The following is a 20,619-nucleotide window of genomic DNA, read 5'->3' as shown; positions in this document are numbered from 1 at the left end:
TCTAGCCTACGTGCGAGCACAGCCGCAATGCACGATTGCAGATCAGGATGTGGATGATATTATCCCTCAACTATTCATCTATTACTTAAGACAAATTGAATAAAGAACAGCAATTTTCATGTTACCTGGATTAAAATTAATAGATAAATAACCTTCTCCGTACATTCCTTGCAAATGATATATGTTTCTTATGTAATTATAATGTTCGCAATTCTAAGGGCTATTGTTTTGATAAAAAATTGGTCCAGATAATGTGGAACCCTGCATATTCAGATATTTAAGTTTACGAAATGGCGGATACTTTGGCAAAGTCCTCGTTTAACTTGTCGCACAATTCGGATGAGAAGGTTTGTTTATAAACAATTATCATAACCAGCTTATCAGTAGATGATTAATCGAAGAATTGTTTATATTGCTCCAAGCGCAGAAGTGGCGGGTCGTATGTACGTAGATCGATCACTTGAGTTTGAGACGAGATCTTAGTTCGCAGGCCTCTTCCTGGGTAGAAAAAAAAATTTCTCTAATTAACAGACTGGAGGCGAATTATATATACATGTATTCATGACTAGAAGTCACCTTCTTTGTATGAATACGGTTCAACACAAAAAATTGTAATTAAAGCAATTACTAAGGTGTCATAAGTGTTGAGCGATTTTCTAAAAGGTTGCGGTAAAGATATTTAAGGCAGCTTGTCTCTCTCCAACAATATTCTAAATCAATGAAATTTCAATTTTGATGATGACTGCAAGCCTAACACATGGATTGAGTGATGTTTGATGGATTTATTACTTTCGCTATAGATTTTTAAGTCGATTTCTACAACTATTGCGTTTCTTTTTTTTCTTTCATTATGCAAGTTTCACCTCTGATATGAGGTTGTAGAAGTAATTTCAAACGTCAGATCTCGGCTTTAAAATTTTATTTCAAACACGATTCAAAATCTTGGTCTATCTCGCGCTATCGACTCAACAGAGAAACATTTCGTCAGAGCTCGACAATCTGAAAGATAAGCAATTAAAACCATCAATTCTACAATCCACAATTATCCTCGGTTTGTGTGGAACAAGCGATTGAATTTAATCGTGGAACAACTGACTGTGCGTCTAACTCATAGATTTGTATGACTCACCAACGGATTCCAGTGTCTAACTTCTGGAATTACAGGAAAGTGCCGTTCTGACGTCACACGCTCTGCACTTCCCATCAAGTTCGTTTGATCATTCGATGTGATATGGATGAGATTCGACCTTTGACATTATAGTCCATAGACCGAACATAGACCATGACGGTTCATTTTTTTTCCTTCAGCAGTTATTTCGTTCCCATTTTTATGTCAGAACTGAGAGTAATTGAGGTTAGGTGCCCTCTTGACGCATCTAACTTTTCATTTTATTGCGCTCTTGAAGGAAAGAAAAATACAATTCATCTTCAGAAATGATACTGTGACACAAACGGAATAAAGAGAAAAGCGCAAAAGTTGAAAAAAAACAAAAAAAAAAAACAATGGCTTCGAATTGGGAAGAATTCTACTCCTCTCATCCACAACCTGTAAATTTGAACAAAAACGAAGATTTATTGAGAGATTTTTGTGCACGTCATGTGAACGGTGATACTAGAGTCGTTCTTGTTACGGTAAGAAATTCAGTCGACTGTTTAACTCTGAATCAGTATAAAAATTTACTTCTTGTCTATGTAGAGCGGCGGGACAACTGTTCCATTGGAACACAATACAGTTCGCTTCGTGGATAACTTCAGTGCAGGTACGAGAGGCTCATCTTCCACTGAATATTTCCTTGATCGTGGCTATGCCGTCGTCTTCATGCATAGGTATCCAAATTTTTTCACTATTTAAAAACATATTCAAACTCAGCAAAGACAGCATCAAAGATTATAATTTATTCACTAAAAAAGTTACAGCCATTGACGGTTCTTACGTTATAATCTACAAAGTGTCAAAATTAATTAAGATACAACTTATTTGTTTATTTTTCTTTTTGCTAGTTGATTTACATAAGCCGAAACATTTAGTTCCGTAACTTGTACTTACAATTGTTGATTTTGCCTCGGTTCTCACTTGGAGCTTTTATACTTCTTGCAAATGAATTTTTAAACTGACTTTCGTTTCGTTGGTTTTAAATAATTTTCATCAAAATCTTGCATGTTTGAGGCATCTTTCCATGTAGTGTGTAAAAAGTTTGTTCATGCCCAGCAACAAAAAAAAGTACAGACCGTTGATGGGTTTCAGGGTAAAATCCTTACAACCATTTTCAAGGCATTTTACTGGACAAAAATTTTTGAATATGCTTGAGTTGAACGAAACAAAGGATGGAACTTCTATTGCCGGTAAAGAGATTCAAATATTTCCCACACTGACTTAGAAATCTAAAAAAAAACAAGAAATTCTAGCATTACAGTATTTTACGATTTACTTGACCTTCTTGAAGATGGGAGAATGTAATAACACAAATTAATATTTGCACTAGTGGCATCGGAAAATGTTCCAAGAATAGCAGATGTGTTAAGAAAATATAAATCTGCCCTTGAAAATGGAAAATTACTCGAATTGAGTTTTACAACGGTTTACGAGTACCTTTGGTTACTAAGATCCGCTTGCCAGATTTTGGCACCTTTGAAAGAAAAATGTATCCTATACCTGGCAGCTGCGGTATCTGACTTTTACATTCCACCCAATGAAATGGTAATTGAATTATTTTTAGACTTATTGCAAAATTTTACGTATCACTTGAGTAGATCTGTAACTTGTATAAGGTGTATCAATAATTATTGGAAAATGAATATATTAGCACAATTGACTTTTATTAATATTTTTTAGTCGGTACATAAAATTGCTTCGACTAAACCCCAGACTATATCTCTTCAATTGGTACCAAAAATACTAGCTCCTTTGGTGAGCCTCTGGGTTCCAAAGGCTTTTGTAGTATCTTTCAAATTGGAAACGAACAAGGATCTGCTTATTGATAAGGCCAGAGAGGCTCTCAATAAATACAAACACAAAGTAAGTCGCAATTTTGACTGAAAACAGTAGACAACTTGTTCTAGTCGCAAATGAAATTGATTGATTCGTTCAAACGAGCCTCATTTTTTGATAACAAGATATATTTTCTTCTTTCCTTTGCAGTTGGTCATTGCTAATATGCTTCAAAATTATAGACAAAAGGTAACGCTGGTGACTCAGCAAAGCAGCAACGTAATTGAACTTACGACGGAACAATCGAATGCTGGAGAGGAAATAGAAATGTATATAGTGAAAAACGTTGTCGATAAGCATGAAGACTTTATTGCTGATTGCAGTGGGAAGAGTTGATGGTTCAAAGTAGCATGTCTCTATAAAATAATGGTAGACAAATTTTATACTGCAGTTTAACGTGGGATATTAGAACAGCTCGTCGCTAGGGCACAGAACTGACGAAAATTTTGGAAAACGCGTCTGTGGCGGGGTACTCCAAACGAACTCGATAGAAATTAGGTAACAAACTACTAGTTACTAATTCTTTTCTCTAAATTCTGTATTCGGTGCTTCGACGCAAGCAAAAAATCCACACAGGACGACAGTTATTCCGACCATCGAGGGACCAACGGCAACCCCAATGACCCAAGTTATTTTCCCGATGACCTAATCTACCGACTATCTAATGTGCAAGTCCTGTTGGGCCTTGGAAAGCACCTGGACCGGCATCTACCGCTTATCTGAACCTCTAATACTGCTTCGACCGCCAGCGTTACACTTATGAGGATGCGCGAGGAAAACACAAAAATTCTCCAGATTTCCCGGCCAGGCGCCGGACCGATTCTTAACTACTACCGTTCCAGCAGTCTTCGCTGAGAGCATCCAGAGGACTCGACGCCGCGATCCAATCGGCAAGGATGGAGAAGCACAATACCCTGTACGACACCTTCGAGTCGTTCATAAAACACGTGAAGCTGCTTGAGGGGAGGGGGGGGAGGGGCGAAGATCTGCAATCGTCACGATTTTTTACGAGGGTGAGGAATATTCGGAAAAGAGCATCGCATATTTTATGAACGGCCCCTTATCTTGGTATATCATTGTTTGTAATATTCTTTATAATATGCGATTGCCCAAGTAAAATAATTTAAAAAAGTTGATATCTTTGACTAATTATTTTTACATCATACGAACTCATAATATGCGTTAGGTAATCGATTATAACGTCCCATTAGCCATCAAGTCATCCCAGAACTGTAGACGTTCTTTGAAATAAGAATATTCAACCGTGAGTGCGAGATCGGAGTTATTTCCGATATGAAGGTTGTTGTCCTGCTCGATGGAAAACGGTTCCCACACTGTGTCGTTGCCAAAAGCTGGAGTCGTGGGTTTCCTGGAAATATGGTTTTAACTTAAGGTTTCGAAATGACGAGTCGACTCTCGTCTCTGATAGCCAAATCAGCTCACCCTTCGATAGCGAAGGACGTCCACAATTCCACCATAATGTCCACCATTTCGAAATCTTTCTTACTCCGAGTTTCGTTGAAACTACTAAATGCTAACGTATTTGGAAATATGTATATCACATCATCGCCATGCGCTACGCCATAGTTCGTCGTTGTGCCGCTCCAATTGAACGAGTAGCTCAATATACCACGGTAATCGAAGTTGTAAAAATATTGCGGATTTACCGCCGTTGCAGACTGTTGTCGGAGTGCGACGTAAAGTGGGTAGAAAAAAATAGCGTCACTCAGAAGGTCTGTCAGATTTGCTAGTATCTGTCAAATAACAGAATTACAATTTGCTGATACACAAAACTTTTTTGCAATTGAAATATTCATCCTACCCACCACGTTTCTGTCGGCTTCGAAGTCTTTGAAGTAGTATGACTTGATGGGTTCGATCCAAGCAGCTCCCGAACCCGGTAAATAGTTCCAATTCAACAAACTAGGTAAGACGTGGTCGAAGTTTGTCAGCAAGTCATCTAACATTGTCTCATTTTGATAGAAAACTGATAGTAATGCAAAAAAAGTTTGATATTAGGTTAAAAAACGAATCATTGAACGGACCATAATTCCACATTAGATACAAAAATTCCAACACCTTGAAATGTATCGTAAATATCCGCTATAATTTTTCGCTTTATTACCAAATCAAAGGTAAAAAAAAAAAAAAAACAACCACCCAAACTTTTGTGTACACAGTATGAGATATCACGGCAAGTTTTCAGCTGCAAGTTGTACGAGACTTGACAACCGATACGTATTTTCAAAATTAGATTACTAATCATTCCTGAACGTGCTCGTGAAAAAATTTTCGAACCAAATCAACTCACTTGGATGAAGTCAATCAAGCATTGATAATTTATCCGTTCGTAGTGAAATTCAGGTATTGAAAGTTTCCAAGAACAGGTGAGAAATGCAAATGATTACATGGTAGCTATGTGTACTTACCCACACTCACAATTAATCCGTCACTTTGACAGACACCTGAAATCCAAGGCAAATCTTGAACCAGACCATTGCGAATTAAATTTTGGGGACTATCAGTAAGAACGGCGCCATCAATATTTGGCTCATCAGTTGGGCCCCACACGACCGACGGAAATGATTCCCAAAGATAGAATTTCGGATAAGAACCTAAAATATCCGAAACATCGACTGTCCGTAAACATTCGATCAAGGAATCCGTGGATGTATTGGAACAGCCAACATATTCGCCAAGGTCAAATGCTTGGTCGGCATAGAGGCCGCTTGGTCTGTAAGCCCATGCTGCAAGAGCGGATCCACTTCCCGTTATGTACCTGTGGAAGAGCCCTGCAGAAACAGAAAACAAGTGATTCAATACCCAGAAGAGTAACTGTGATATACTTTAAAATATGCGAATCATACTTTATCACGACGGATACGAGCCTTGATTTGTTACAATTTGACTGAAGACTCGTTACACGAAATTGGAACCTCACCAGAAGCACCTTTTGTATTCGAATGTCGACTGAACTTGTTCTTACCAATCGTGACATTTAACATTGCCAGAAGATGAACTGAAGCCGCGCCTGAACTTTCACCAAAGAGCGTCACCTGATCAGGATTGCCTCCAAAGTACTTAATATTACTCTGTACCCATTTCAGGGCGAGGACCTGGTCCTTGACGGCCCAATTTCCCGAGGCCACTTTGTCACCGGTGCTCAAATATGCGAATACCCCTAGACGATAGTTGAAGGTTACGAGAATCACATCTTTGTCGAGGAGGTATTCCGGGCCATAATTCGAAGAAACATCGCTTCCGAATACGAATTCTCCACCGAAAATGTATACCATCACCGGAAGTAATTGCGAGGTTACATTTTCGGAAAGCTGAACACAGAAACACCTCGTTAAACTGAGTCACCTCATGTATCGACTTGATTTATATAATATTTTGATCGCCTGAAAAATTCAGCTACCTATTCCCTATTCAGCTATTATTCCCGATCCCTACTTACTTGTGGCGTGTACACGTTCAGATACAGGCAATCCTCATCCCCTATTATTTCACCGCTTGAGACCTGAGGGCATTCGTTGGAATCGACGCTAGCGTTTCGAGTCCCGTTCCAACCATCAGCTGGCACTGGATTTGCGAATCTACGGTGTGAAAAGATGCATCAAGAATTTATTGGAATCTGTTCCGAATAAATAACATCGCTCGACAATTATCCAGTATTTCTTCGAAAATATTATTTTGCCGTTAGCCTCGCAGGCGTAGAAAATTTTCAAATAAAAATCTTCAATTAAGATATGATATCCGACCGAATTCAGAGATATGTTGCCGAAGCGAAGCTTCGATACGGACGTTCGGCCACCGGGAGTAAACCGAGAAAAATCGTCGCCGTGAACTTCCCTCTCCATTTGCGTGCTGATAGACGAATGTATTGAAAACACACGCGTGCACGCACACGGCAAAGTGTGAAGGAATTATCACACTATTTTACGACAGATAGGAACATCTGTGATGTGTCGCATTATTGTCACACGGCGAAACATAGATTACGTGACAACAGCTTGCAAAAACGAAAGACAACACGAATACAATATACCGTGTATGCTTCCACCTGAAATTATTATAACAGAAAACTGCGTAAAGGTTTTGCTTCTGTCGGGCGTCCCCGGACGCTGAACGTTTTTTTTTTTTTATTCGAATTTTGAGGCACGCTGTTCTTCAAACGAATTTCGAGGTACAACAACGTGCTGCTCGGCCGTTGATGTTGTAGTAGCAGCAGCTGTATGGCACAAAGTATGGTAATTGACAAAATATCAAATTCCAGACTTACGTACATGTATTTATTAAACTTCATATATTCTACAAACCGGAGATTTTCAATTGGTGGTTGCGCGTAAGGAATTCCCAAGAAAGCTGATACAGTTCGATTGTTGCGCGTCCTCCGTATCGTACCTTGCAGTTTCCCCTGGGGGATGTCGACCTGGGGTTCAACGGTATTTACTTCTTCGGCCCAAACTACGGAAACGTAATTTTTCAGCACCAATGCCAAAAGAAGGCATTCAATTGAGTAGCACGACACCATATCGTCTTATCCCGTCCCGGAATGGAAGTGCACTTGCAGCCTGTTCGCTGCGTGGTTCACCTTTATCGACAATAGTGCCAACGTGTTATATAGTTTTAGTTCAGTGCAATTCACACATGTGTATGAAAATCTGTTTTCTTACGTCTGTGAGTATGCAGTTGCCCGCGAATTTCCCCCGACGCGCTGTTTGTGCAATTTGATGTAAATGCGTCGTAACATCATCTGACGTAGCCTAAATCGACAGAGTCCAATCGGACCCGATTTGCAGTTGTTATTTCAAAACGTGAAATTTATCGTCCACTGGACCACATTGAATGTATGTAAAAATTATTAGCACAATTGACTTTTATTAATATTTTTCAGTCGGTACATAAAATTGCTTCGACTAAACCCCAGACTATATCTCTTCAATAGGTACCAAAAATACTAGCTCCTTTGGTGAGCCTCTGGGTTCCTAAGGCTTTTGTAGTATCTTTCATATTGGAAACGAACAAGGATCTGCTTATTGATAAGGCCAGAGAGGCTCTCAATAAATACAAACACAAAGTAAGTCGCAATTTCGACTGAAAACAGTAGACAACTTGTTCTAGTCGCAAATGAAATTGATTGATTCGTTCAAACGAGCCTCATTTTTTGATAATAAGATACATTTTCTTCTTTCCTTTGCAGTTGGTCATTGCTAATATGCTTCAAAATTATAGACAAAAGGTAACGCTGGTAACTCAGCAAAGCAGCAACGTGATTGAACATACGACGGAACAGTCGAATGCTGGAGAGGAAATAGAAATGTGTATAGTGAAAAATGTTGTCGATAAGCATAAAGACTTTATTGCTGATTGCAGTGGGAAGAGTTGATGGTTTAAAGTAGCATGCCTCTATAAAATAATGGTAGACAAATTTTATACTGCAGTGTAACATGGCATACTAGAACAGCTGGTCGCAAGAGCACAGAACGAACGAAAATTTTGGATAACTCGTCTGTGGCGGGGTACTCCAAACGAACTCGATACAAATTAGGTAACAAACTACTAGTTACTAATTCTTTTCTCTCAATTCTGTATTTGGTGCTTCGACGCAAGCAATAAAGATACACAGGACGAAAAATATTCCGACCAATATGCAGCATTAAACAAAATACAACAAGCGTGCCAACGTAGAGCAAATTAAGTACTAAATGCGCATTCCAGAAATTTTGTGATGAAGTGCTGGACTTGAGAAATGGAGCTCATCGATTATAGCGGCACATTAGCTATCAAGTCATCCCAGAACTGTAGACGCTCTTTGAAATAAGAATATTCAACCGTGAGTGCGAGATCGGAGTTATTTCCGATGTGAAGGTGGTTTTCCTTCTCGATCGAAAACGGTTCCCACTCCGTGTCGTTGCCAAAAGCTGAAGTCGTGGGTTTCCTGGAAGTATGTTTTGACTTGAGGTTTTGACGTTACAAGTCGACTCTCATCTCTGCAAACAGCCAAACTAACTCACCCATCAATAGCGAAGGATGTCCACAATCCCACCATAATGTCCACCATTTCGAAATCTTTCTTGCTTCGAGTTTCGTTGAAACTACGAAATGCTAACGTTACCGGAAATATGTATATCAAATCATCAGTGTGCGATACGCCGTAGTTCACCGTTGTGCCGGCATATTTGTAGGAGTAGCTCAATTCACCACGGTAATCGAAGTTGTAAAGATATTGCGGATTCACCGCCGTTGCAGACTGTTGTCGGAGTGCGACGTAAAGCGGGTAGAAAAAATTAACGTCACTCACAAGATCTGTCAGATTTGCTAGTATCTGTCAAATAACAGAATTACAATTTGATGCTACTCAAAACTTTGTTGCAATTGAAATATTCATCCTACCCACCACGTTTTTGTCGGCTCCGAAGTCTTTGAAGTAGTATGACTTGATAGGTTCGATCCAAGCAGCTCCCGAACCCGGTAAAAAGTTCCAATTCAACAAACTAGGTAAAACGCGGTCGAAATTTGTCAGAAGGTCATCAAGCATTGTCTCATTTTGATAGAAAGCTGATGATAGAAATATAAAAAAAGTTTGATAATAGGTAAAAGAAATCAAACACTAAACAGAGCATAACTCCTCTTCAAATGTAAAAGTTGCAATACCTTGAAGCTAGCCTTGAAGTGTATCGTGATTAGCTGCTACAATTTTTCGCTTTATTGTCAAATAAAAGACAAAAAAAAAAGTACCACCCAAGCTTTTGTGTACACAGTATGAGAAATCACGACAAGTTCTCAGATGAAAGTCGCACGAGACTTAAAAGTCTCCAAGAACAGTCTAAAAATCCAAATGATTACTTGGTAGCTATGTGTACTTACCTGCAGTCAAAACTAATCCGTCACGTTGACAGGCACCTGAAATCGATGGCAAATCTTGAACCAGACCATTGCGAATTAAATTTTGGGGACTATCAGTAAGAACGGCACCATCAATATTTGGCTCATCAGTTGGGCCCCACACGACCGACGGAAATGATTCCCAAAGATGGAATTTCGGATAAGAACCTACAATATTCGAAACGTCGACTGTCCGTAAACATTCAATCAAGGAATCCGTTGATGTATTGGAACAGCCAACATATTCGCCAAGGTCAAATGCTTGGTCGGCATAGGGGCCGCTTGGTCTGTAAGCCCATGCTGCAAGAGCGGATCCACTTTCCGTTATATACCTGTGGAAGAGCCCTGCAGAAACAGGAAACAAGTGATTCAATATCCAGAAGAGTAACTGTGATATACCTTAAAATATGCGAATCATACTTTATCACGACGGATATGAGCCTTGATTTGTTACAATTTGACTGAAGACTCGTTAAACGAAAATGGAACTTCACCAGAAGCACCTTTTGTGGTCGAATGTCGACTGAACTTGTTCTTACCAATCGTGACATTTAACATTGTCAGAAGATGAACTGAAGCCGCGCCTGCACTTTGACCAAAGAGCGTCACCTGATCAGGATCGCCACAAAAGTACTTGATATTACTCTGAACCCATTTGAGGGCGAGGACCTGGTCCTTGACGGCCCAATTTCCCGAGGCCACCTTGTCACCGGTGCTCAAATATGCGAATATCCCTAGACGATAGTTTAAGGTTACGAGAATCACATCTTTGTCGAGGAGGTATTCCGGGCCGGTTTGCGATGAATCGTCGCTTCCGCTCAGGTATCCTCCACCGTGAATGAAAACCATTACCGGAAGTAGTCCTGAGGTTGCATTTTCAGAAAGCTGAACGCATAATTATCTGATTAAACTAAACCACCTCATGTATAGAATTATTTGCATGATATTTTGATCGTCTGAAGAAATGCGTTACATTATTTCCAATTCATAATCACCTGCGGTGTGTACACGTTCAGATACAGGCAATCCTCATTTCCCACTATTTCGTCGGCTAAGATCTGCGGGCATGGGTTGGAATCTACACTAGCGTTTCGAGTCCCGTTCCAACCATCAGCTGGCACTGGATTTGCGAATCTACGGTGTGAAAAGATGCATCAAGAATTTATTGGAATCTGTTCCGAATAAATAACATCGCTCGAAAATTATCCAGTATTTTTTCGAAAATAACATTTTGCCGTTAGCTTCGTAGGCGTAGAAAATTTTCAAATAAAAATCTTCAATTAAGATATGATATCCGACTGAATTCAGAGATGTGTTGCCGAAGCGAAGCTTCGATACGGACGTTCGGCCACCGGGAGTAAACCGAGAAAAATCGTCGCCGTGAACTTCCCTCTCCATTTGCGTGCTGATAGACGAATGTATTGAAAACACACGCGTGCACGCACACAGCAAAGTGTGAAGGAATTATCACACTATTTTACGACAAATAGGAACATCTGTGATGTGTCGCATTATTGTCACACGGCGAAACATAGATTACGTGACAACAGCTTGCGAAAACGAAAGACAACACGAATACAATATACCGTGTATGCTTCCACCTGAAATTAATTTAACAGAAAACTGCGTAAAGGTTTTGCTTCTGTCGGGCGTCCCCGGACGCTGAACGTTTTTTTTTTTATTCGAATTTTGAGGCACGCTGTTCTTCAAACGGATTTCGAGGTACAACAACGGCTGCTCGGCCGTTGATGTTGTGGTAGCAGCAGCTGTACGGCACAAAGTATGGTAATTGACAAAATATCAAATTCCAGACTTACGTACATGTATTTATTAAACTTCATATATTCTACAAACCGGAGATTTTCAATTGGTGGTTGCGCGTAAGGAATTCCCAAGAAAGCTGATACAGTTCGATTGTTGCGCGTCCTCCGTATCCCACCTTGCAGTTTCCCCTGGGGGATGTCGACCTGGGGTTCAACGGTATTTACTTCTTCGGCCCAAATTACGGAAACGTAATTTTTCAGCACCAATGCCAAAAGAAGGCATTCAATTGAGTAGCACGACACCATATCGTCTTATCCCGGCCCGGAATGGAAGTGCACTTGCAGCCTGTTCGCTGCGTGGTTCACCTTTATCGACTATAGTGCCAACTTGTCATATAGTTTTAGTTCAGTGCAATTCACACATTGTATGAAAATGTGTTTTATTACGTCGGTGAGTATGCAGCTGCCCGCGAATTTTTCCGGATGCGCTGTTTGTGTAATTATTGATGTAAATGCGTCGTAACATCATCTGACGTAGCCTAAATCGACGGAGTACAATCGGATCCGCTTTGCAGTTGTTAGTTCAAAACGTGAAATTTATCGTACACTGGACCACATTTTATTTCTTACGTAACATCAGTATGTCCTAGTACTACAAGATACTCAATCAAATGGCGTGGCTAGAATCCGAATTTTTTGAAACTAGCAGGGTACTGACCATTTTTAACCACCTTGTTACTGTTCACTCCAAGGGATACAAATGAAAAAAGAAATTGCACAAATGGTTATAAAAACGGAGTGTAAAAATAAAAATTAGTACTCAAATTCCGGCTCCAGATTCATTGGACAGTTGACTTTTTTGGACTAAAAAACGGGACTTCTCTGTTAGCTTTTCCCCCCTTTTCTGCGAGAAAGAAGTATCACTTTTGCTCCCGCGTTTGCGAGTGATATGAAGGTTAGTCTCTCGTCGAAAACAACTCCAAAATCTGTCATAGTGACACTTGACCTATCAAATGCATAAATGAGTATGTAATATGTGTAAATATAATATAAATGTTATATGTATTGAAGTATACAATAAAATCACGTATAATCAGTGCAATAAGGTCTCACATCCATACATCATAAGGCAATTGCCTACTACTCGTTAACAAACCTACTGTAACGGGTAAGTGAAATTTGTTTTACAATGAAATGAACACAATTAATAAAGGCAACTAAGCAAGAATTATTTCTCTCAGGAACGAGGAAATGCGATAAAAATTTATTAACTAAAAAATATGGAAATCTAACCTGAAGGCTAAAATTATGAACAGTTCGCAGGCCTAATTAGTTATAACGGGGCGTTTTAGCCCCGCCAATGTAATATCTAACACTGTATCATATGCTGAATTGTTGAACCAATTCTGTGATTGGTATTGCCTTGATTGTCATCGATTTCCATTGCTCAAGTTATTATTCTACAGTTTTCGATATTCAAACATACATATTGTCAAAACACTATTGAAATGCTTTTTCTTCAACGTTGTTCGGTGATTTGTGAATATGTATGTATAATGGATTAGGTGTTCTAAAAGAGGGTCAATTAATCTACGGCTAATTCTTCCGACATCATACACCCGTAACTCATCATCATAAATGTTTGTACAACGTATATTCCTAGACTTGACAATAATGACATAATTCACATTACGTTTTGTTATTAATAAACTAAATCAAATAAACCAATTCCTTAGCATCACATTCGTCTATCTATTATTAGCAACGAAGTTTGTGCAGGTGAATGATGTGCGTCGATGTGTGAACGAACGTGCACAAACACAAGCTTCGTCGCTGTGGGGGTCCTCGCTGAATGAACGGTCTCTACTCTCTATCCGAACCTCAAGCTGTTTTTAATTTAGTACACTCCAGTCCGTTGTACAGGGAGCTCCCGTTTAAATCGCAACAGGCGTTACCTAAAAAAAATGTCACTCAGAAACTACAGACTTTATCAATAATTAATCATTCTCAAAAGATAAACCGTGGAGCGTCAATTACGCTGTGGATATTCTGTTTGGAATTCATTTTCTCACTGTAGCCACTAAAATTCAAAATTTAGCCGAATTCTAAGTTACGACGTGTTTCACAGAGCTGCGTAAAGTGCTGCAATTAAATCGACCCGATCGAGGTAGATCATTAGTCAGATATTGCATCGTATTCAAGGTGAGTATTCAAATTTGGAACACAACGTGTCGTTAAATGAGTCGTTGATTTCTCGTTTAAATAAACGATAGATTTTGAGGTATTTATTGATTTGGCAAATCTAAACTTACCGCGTCGCTTAAGTATTTCTATAAATATGATAATCTATTTTCGAATTGGGTAAATAAGTGGAGATTCTATTTTCGCACGGATCGGTTCAAAGTTTAGGTACTTCAAACGTCATCCGCGATAAAGATTCCTAAACGTATAAACGTTCAACGATCAAGTTTGAAACATGCATTCCAGACACGCGTTGATAACTGCGATCGCATTAATCTGGCTCAGTTCCAACGGCAAAACTTTGATGTTTACTTGACGGATGCCTGTCCGCAGTAGTGTTCCGAGATCGCTTCTCGACGTTATCTAATCGTTTCCACCGGTGTACAAACACCAAAGTACCCACACGGACTTGAACCCCCGCAGAAAGTATCCTCTAGTGTATGAAACAAGATCAGACATTCCAACTTTAGAGACGTCTGGATTCGTGGCAGTTAAGGAACCAGCTCCTTAGCCTCGTGGTATTAAATCGTTGCGCAATTTATTTTCTCTCTTGGAGCTTTTTTCTCCAATAGTCTATAAATAGCTTCGGTGTGTTAGATTCCTCGCTGACGTCAAGGCGTACAATACTCGCCGATTTCGGTATCCTTTTGTTCAAGCAATTACTTATACTCGCTTGGCACCGATTCTCACCGATAACTGGTCGGTCACGTCGTCATCAGGATGAGCTTGCGATGGATACAGGAGAACCAGGAAGCTCCAATCGTCGACGAGGAGTCGAGCGACATCGAAGATAGCAGCGGCGACAACACCGATGACCAGCTTGACCACCTGAGCGTCGACGAGGACGACGTCGAAGCCGACGGCGAAGTAGCCGAGCATCAACGGCAAAAACGGGAAACCTTTCGGCATCCAACCACGACGGTTTCGCTGAGAGACATCAGGTACGAATCTGATGCTTAATGCTCGACTTGAAGGATATGCAGCTAATTGTAAGCGTTAACTGACCTGCGAGATAAAAGAGATCAGTTGCAGTTAAATTCATGCTCGCGTCAGCGAAAAGTCTGCACTGTACGGTGTACCTGTTGTTCGATTGTAGTTCCCAGAAGCCGTATTGCTGCGCGTTATTTGCTAGCCCAACAGTTTTCTGCAGACCATCATTTTGGCAATAGCATGGCAGGCTTGGATTAAATTCGATAAAATGTATAAGGAATCACGTATAATAAATTACGGAAGCACAAATCACCGGATATACTAGATCAAAATTCACCTGACGATTCGTGCTGTCATCATTTTTTATACGTGGTTTCTTGTGTATTTTTATGGAATTTACAAAATAAATCATGTAATAAATTACACGCTGAATTCTTTCATCATTCTCTAATGATCTCCACAACGACATGCTAAAAATTATATGCCACAACAGGCACTATAGGCATCACTGTGAGACACTTAGAACGCTGGGATTAAATCACTCGATCGGTAAACCGGAAACCAACGAAGTCACATGACTAGATGGAAAACAATGGAATGTTCATAACCTCAAACCATTTGGCGTTTTCAATGTTTGCCGCCCGATTTCTCAAACGCTGTTATACACGTAGCTACTCGTATTAGAATCATGTGACTCCAATTCGCAATAATTTCCAACGATATCGGTTATCTAACTCGATTCTCATACCTCGTTATTTCCAAGAACACTTCAACTCCAAGAATGAGCTCATCGATTTCTGGATCTTCCGTTTCCTCAAGTTTGGCAACAAATTGTCAAAGGTGTTAGACAACACAGGTCTGCAAGCAAAAAAACTGCACAAGTTTTTTATAATGTTTATTGTAGATTTTTACTCATTAGGATCGAGACAAATACTCAAAATATTCCATCACGTCAGGTTTCTTCTGAAACTCGTGGATGTAGTTTTATTTAGAGTGAATTAAACTCCCGTTTAACTCGAAATTTGGTATCCTATATTCTTGATCCTAAAAATCCTTTGCAAAATTGACTTCTTACTTTCATTTAAAACGCATTAGAGTGAGAGTCAAAAATAAATATAAACAAGCGTGTTCGGAAAAGTATAAAACAGAAGAAGAAATGTTTCACAGGCAACAAAAATGATCACGGAATGTTAAGTACATTTAACGAAGAAATTGTTTGTTAAATTTTACAAGAAATACTGTTTAGTTCATTGTAATAAAATGGTAATTTTTTTTTCATTACTGTCGTGCTTCTTTTATGCAATCACCTTGTATTTTGCAAAAATACTGTACGTGATGTAGATAAATGTAAGTCATTTTGGAATCAGCACACTCGAAAACATAACACTTACCAGAAACGTCCCATACCGTTGAAATATAGTATTTTTCGATACTAGTGCGCGAAGTTGGCATTGCCAACTTTCGCACTAGTATCGAACTCTATTTTTTGTTACACCTGTAATGGAAAGTCTGACATAAAAAATTGAAACCAGTCAAAGAATGAAAACGTCCGGCAATCTTGAAAAAGCGGACTTCCAACAGACAATCTACACCGCCAGCAATGTGCGAAGAATTTTTTCTCGCACCGCTAGCAATGCGCGAAAGTTTTTCCCGCACATGTGTATAAAAGACCACTTTCGGTGCTTGTAAATGGTGCATAAAAGTGGACTTTCCATGTAGGTGTTACAAAAAAATATTTTTCTTGCAGACCTGTGTACAATCGATCAAGCCGATCAGTGTCTGTAGGCTGGTTTAGTTTTTCTAACACGGTGGCAAATAATTGTCGACCTTCGACATATCACGTAGACTCGGGTCAACGCGGGCAATAAGCGTCAATGGCGTCTACCGTGGGTACAATATCTATTATATACAATACGTATATGTTTAGGTATACCTATACGCACAGAGGCAGCATATGCACGTCGTAATTAATTCACGTCGAGTTATGTGGTCAAAAGCGGATAATTTATGGCCCTCCAGACGCACGAGTACCTACAGAGAAACGTTCATGCATGTTAACGTGTGAGCGGTAGTTGTAACAGATTAGAAAATCTCGAGTCAAAAAGCGCGGCGAGCTTTTAGGCCCGTCTCGATAAGTTGCTAATTTTAGTCGTGACCAGCACTCAAGTATCGGGAAAAATATATATTTACACTTCTCAAAAGTATGTCGAACAATTTCGCTGCGTGAATGTTTATACACGTGTGTGTAATAGAGCGTAGAGATTTTCCTTTTCGGAGGTTGATTTATCGGAAATTGATCGCATTTGTTATGACCAGATCGTCTTACGATCTCTTTAAAAATCCCTTCGAAACAAAAACGAGCCGTTGTAGAGTAAAATCGAACTAACGAATCTGTAACTATATACATTATAAACAATTGTCAGGCGATTTGAAGCGAGCATCGATATCAGCTACTAACTATTTTTATGTTTATGATTGAGATTTTCAAGCTCATCGAAGCTCACGAGTATATAAATATTTCGTGAATACTCGATGCACGGTTATTCCGTGTAATGAAATCGTTCAAAATAGTCTATTTTTTACCAACTGCAACCTTATTAAAGACAGGAAATAACGTATATCGGTCCCGTATTCAAACCGATTGCGCAACGTCAAAGATCGCATCACTTTGCCGTGAAGCGTTTATCTTGATTTCAAATTGGGTTCACGGACCGAAGAGCACGAGGTTCACCAGCACACAATGCGGTCTATTCAGTATGTGCGGTGGTCTGGAAAATAAAATCCAGCAAACTGTGGCGACGCGACGCTCAAGAATTCGCGATGTGTACTGGGAACGTCACTTTGCAATGCGTCATCTGGTGGACAAAAATTAAACTAATACAGCCAGGCTAACAGCCGACCGTTAACCGTGTTTTTTGGCGTGTGGATGATAGAAGAAGTATATCATTGATTACATTTCATTAATATATGTCACACGAGCCATTTGAAACCCGAAAAATAACGATTTGCATCCATTAAAATGAAAAACTTAGGTTATGTGGTGATAAAATGGCGCCGAAAACCAGGCTCTGACGTCCCGAGAAGTCTTTCCAATTCTGGAAGGCCCGTTGAAGTCCATGACAAAGACATTCATTTGCTCACCTCTGCAGCTGATCCCGCCCTTTGACTTTTATTTTCTCGTTGATCTCTTTCCGCGTACGATAATCTAAATATACATAGAGTATAAATGTTTTGATAACAAAGTACGCCGCGCAAGATGCAAGGTGATTAATCCCAGGTCGTAATAATAAATGATAGTATAAATTACCTACAAAGAATTATACACCTGTAAGCACCGTTTTTTCTCAATTCTAATAACTCGTTTTCAAAGACTCTCTGCTTTTTCTTGAGCGTAGAAAAAAGGCCATGGAGCAGGGCTACGATCCGAACGTTCCCATGGGAAACCCGACCTACGGACCCGTCATGCAGCTGCATTCTATGACGGGATTTCGTCTGGCGATTCTACCCTGTGGCAAAGTTCGAGGACTCGAATGCGAGTGTAGCCCTTACGGTATTTCCTTATCACCTCAATTATCCCGATGAAAATAATTTCTACGCCTAACTACGATTTCATTTTACGATCCAGTACAGAAATTCGGACACTTTCGTAGTTCAAGGCCTAAAATTTTTGGTAGATTATAGTTTTTCTTTTTTTTTCCCTACAAAATTCTACACGTTCCTACCAAAAAAAGGATCTACTTTGTCCACGTTGGAAATAGTAATTATCTATTATTTTTATAATTTTCCTCCGAAAAATACAACGATTTTCAAATAACAGCATATTATTGTCAGTTTGGCGTAGAAATTATTTCCACCCATCGAAAGTTATATGAGATACGTAAGATAATACCGATCGATTGTAGCAATACTCAAAGTGACCACATTATCCTTCGACATTATCGTGCAGATCGAGGGATTGGAAACCGGATTGTTTTTGGCGATGAATGCCAGGGGTAGATTGTACGGTGAGGTAAGTAAAATTATGAATACTGCAATCACACGATCGCATCGTCCAAATACTTATTCTCTCGATAATTCAAATTCTCAATAATCTCTAATTTCCAGAGGAACAAAGATAAGGACAACACTCATTGGCAGCATGTGACAGTCCGTTCCTACAATTCGTATCGTTCTGTAAAATACGCAGACCGCGAATGGTACGTCGGAATAAAATCTAACGGACGTCCAAAGAACGGGAGAAAGACAGCGATTAATCAAAAGGCAACCAAATTTTTACCGATCCGATGAGGATCAGATCAGCCGTGGAAGAAAAATTCGACTGCATTACTATTATTATTAACATTATTATTATTATTACTACTATCATTATTATCATCATCGTTGTTATTGACTTTAGTTTTTATAGATTATTATACACCGGACTAGACGTGTAAAACGTATTACATTTAATGTACATACATAGATTTTAAATCGCGTTCAAATCCTCAACTTTAGCTACTTGGACGTTTAACGCACATAACATATATTTTTTTTTAAATGCTATACATAGAAATTAATGTTGTAATATTTTCTAATTCGTTATGTCGATAATACTGTTTCAAGTTTAACGTACTGGTGAACAATCATTAATATATACTGCATATTGTGCAGAAATTGTACTTCTATATACGTTCGCTATTTTTTCCAAAACCCCTCCTCCCCATCCAGAGAAAAAAAAAAAAAAACTTCCCATCAAATGAAATGAATTTTCAAAATCATTCATCAAAGGATCGATATAGATATATATATACGTATATGTGATTAGTTCAATAAAATAAGCGTACGCGGTTGGTAATCAATGATTTCAATAAATACTCTATTAAACGCCATTAATGTGCTACACAGTAAATATATTACAACACATTCGTGGTATATAATAATATTGTTATGTTGTTTGTTTGTTTTTTTTCGTTTTTTGTTTAATAAAAATAATAATAGTAATTGTATATATAGTTGTATGTATGTATTGTATATACATATAAATACCTCTAATCGTGATTGAAATTATTTCATAATAATCGCAGTCACCGACATTTTCATTCATCGTCGTTTTACTCATTCTTTATACTTTATCTTCTGTTTCAATTCTTCTACTCCTATATAATGTATAACGTATGTATACGTACGTATTTATGTATGTACCTCAATTTTTTAAGCAACGTGCATTATACAATATATATATATATATATATATATATATATATATATATATATATATATATATATATATATATATATATATATATATATATACTATAATAGACTATGTATGGCATGTTTAATTTTTAATTACACACAACGTAAGATGAGAGAAAAAAAGATAGAAAGAAAAAAAAAACAATAATTAAAAAAAAAAAAAAAGGAAATCAAAAGTACAATCTTTACTTGGTCGATTAGACACATAGTTAGACATACAGTTTACAATATCGTATTAGCTGTATTAGAAGCTTTTACGAATTATATATGTATACAATAATTACCACGAACAATATGATAATATTACAATAACCGGAATGTCGAGATATTTTCGTTGCTGAGAATATGTTTCCAACGAATTATATAATTATCATAATTTAAATAGGCTAGTATGCCTATCATTTCTATAATAATCGGCACCTCTCATCACCGTGCATATAACAGCTATATTCTTAGATTTGATAATCATAATGATAATAATTATAATAATAATGATCTATATAAATCGTTCACGGATACTTTTGTTTCCCCGCTTAGGTATATTATTATTATTGTTGTTATATGTATAAG

General features: G+C 38.5%; 4 protein-coding genes and 1 long non-coding RNA gene across 5 annotated transcripts; 3 read left to right on the top strand and 2 right to left on the bottom strand.

The window, feature by feature from the left end:
• The first annotated feature begins 1,346 nt into the window (after nucleotides 1-1,346).
• On the top strand, nucleotides 1,347-3,917 carry LOC124415066 (phosphopantothenate--cysteine ligase). The gene is made up of 6 exons (XM_046896342.1): nucleotides 1,347-1,632; nucleotides 1,697-1,827; nucleotides 2,246-2,343; nucleotides 2,484-2,698; nucleotides 2,834-3,016; nucleotides 3,140-3,917. The coding sequence occupies exons 1-6, from the start codon at nucleotides 1,504-1,506 to the stop codon at nucleotides 3,323-3,325; spliced, it is 942 nt and encodes a 313-aa protein (XP_046752298.1). The 5' UTR covers nucleotides 1,347-1,503; the 3' UTR covers nucleotides 3,326-3,917.
• A 255-nt stretch (nucleotides 3,918-4,172) lies between these two features.
• On the bottom strand, nucleotides 4,173-7,582 carry LOC124415064 (esterase E4-like). Its single transcript, XM_046896339.1, has 7 exons — nucleotides 7,312-7,582; nucleotides 6,450-6,588; nucleotides 5,976-6,321; nucleotides 5,419-5,781; nucleotides 4,816-4,976; nucleotides 4,433-4,743; nucleotides 4,173-4,358 (listed from the first exon to the last, which is right to left on the bottom strand). The coding sequence occupies exons 1-7, from the start codon at nucleotides 7,524-7,526 to the stop codon at nucleotides 4,184-4,186; spliced, it is 1,710 nt and encodes a 569-aa protein (XP_046752295.1). The 5' UTR covers nucleotides 7,527-7,582; the 3' UTR covers nucleotides 4,173-4,183.
• A 283-nt stretch (nucleotides 7,583-7,865) lies between these two features.
• Nucleotides 7,866-8,228, top strand: LOC124415068. Its single transcript, XR_006930095.1, has 2 exons — nucleotides 7,866-8,072; nucleotides 8,196-8,228. It is a non-coding gene; the product is annotated as an uncharacterized LOC124415068 (long non-coding RNA).
• A 134-nt stretch (nucleotides 8,229-8,362) lies between these two features.
• On the bottom strand, nucleotides 8,363-12,008 carry LOC124415065 (juvenile hormone esterase-like). Its single transcript, XM_046896341.1, has 7 exons — nucleotides 11,735-12,008; nucleotides 10,876-11,014; nucleotides 10,420-10,765; nucleotides 9,863-10,225; nucleotides 9,393-9,553; nucleotides 9,010-9,320; nucleotides 8,363-8,933 (listed from the first exon to the last, which is right to left on the bottom strand). The coding sequence occupies exons 1-7, from the start codon at nucleotides 11,947-11,949 to the stop codon at nucleotides 8,759-8,761; spliced, it is 1,710 nt and encodes a 569-aa protein (XP_046752297.1). The 5' UTR covers nucleotides 11,950-12,008; the 3' UTR covers nucleotides 8,363-8,758.
• A 2,436-nt stretch (nucleotides 12,009-14,444) lies between these two features.
• LOC124415067 (fibroblast growth factor 1-like) lies at nucleotides 14,445-19,180 on the top strand. Its single transcript, XM_046896343.1, has 4 exons — nucleotides 14,445-14,825; nucleotides 18,210-18,364; nucleotides 18,717-18,823; nucleotides 18,919-19,180. The coding sequence occupies exons 1-4, from the start codon at nucleotides 14,605-14,607 to the stop codon at nucleotides 19,099-19,101; spliced, it is 666 nt and encodes a 221-aa protein (XP_046752299.1). The 5' UTR covers nucleotides 14,445-14,604; the 3' UTR covers nucleotides 19,102-19,180.
• The last annotated feature ends 1,439 nt before the right edge of the window (nucleotides 19,181-20,619 follow it).

The sequence above is a fragment of the Diprion similis genome, chromosome 14 (genome assembly GCF_021155765.1).
Source record: "Diprion similis isolate iyDipSimi1 chromosome 14, iyDipSimi1.1, whole genome shotgun sequence".
In the NCBI taxonomy this organism is placed as follows: domain Eukaryota; kingdom Metazoa; phylum Arthropoda; class Insecta; order Hymenoptera; family Diprionidae; genus Diprion; species Diprion similis.
Note: the sequence above shows the minus strand (reverse complement) of the source record. Positions and strands in the feature narration are given on the sequence as shown.

Coding starts and splice junctions, on each gene's coding strand:
- LOC124415067 (XM_046896343.1), top strand. CDS start 14,605: ATGAGCTTGCGATGGATACAGGAGAACCAGGAAGCTCCAATCGTCGAC. Junction 18,365..18,716: donor ATGCGAGTGTAGCCCTTACG/GTATTTCCTTAT, acceptor GATCGATTGTAG/CAATACTCAAAGTGACCACA. Junction 18,824..18,918: donor GGGGTAGATTGTACGGTGAG/GTAAGTAAAATT, acceptor TCTAATTTCCAG/AGGAACAAAGATAAGGACAA.
- LOC124415065 (XM_046896341.1), bottom strand. CDS start 11,949: ATGGTGTCGTGCTACTCAATTGAATGCCTTCTTTTGGCATTGGTGCTG. Junction 11,015..11,734: donor CCACCAATTGAAAATCTCCG/GTTTGTAGAATA, acceptor TTCACACCGTAG/ATTCGCAAATCCAGTGCCAG. Junction 9,321..9,392: donor TCGGAGCCGACAAAAACGTG/GTGGGTAGGATG, acceptor GTTATTTGACAG/ATACTAGCAAATCTGACAGA.
- LOC124415064 (XM_046896339.1), bottom strand. CDS start 7,526: ATGGTGTCGTGCTACTCAATTGAATGCCTTCTTTTGGCATTGGTGCTG. Junction 6,589..7,311: donor CCACCAATTGAAAATCTCCG/GTTTGTAGAATA, acceptor TTCACACCGTAG/ATTCGCAAATCCAGTGCCAG. Junction 6,322..6,449: donor TGAACGTGTACACGCCACAA/GTAAGTAGGGAT, acceptor TTCTGTGTTCAG/CTTTCCGAAAATGTAACCTC.
- LOC124415066 (XM_046896342.1), top strand. CDS start 1,504: ATGGCTTCGAATTGGGAAGAATTCTACTCCTCTCATCCACAACCTGTA. Junction 1,633..1,696: donor CTAGAGTCGTTCTTGTTACG/GTAAGAAATTCA, acceptor TTGTCTATGTAG/AGCGGCGGGACAACTGTTCC. Junction 2,344..2,483: donor GGATGGAACTTCTATTGCCG/GTAAAGAGATTC, acceptor TATTTGCACTAG/TGGCATCGGAAAATGTTCCA.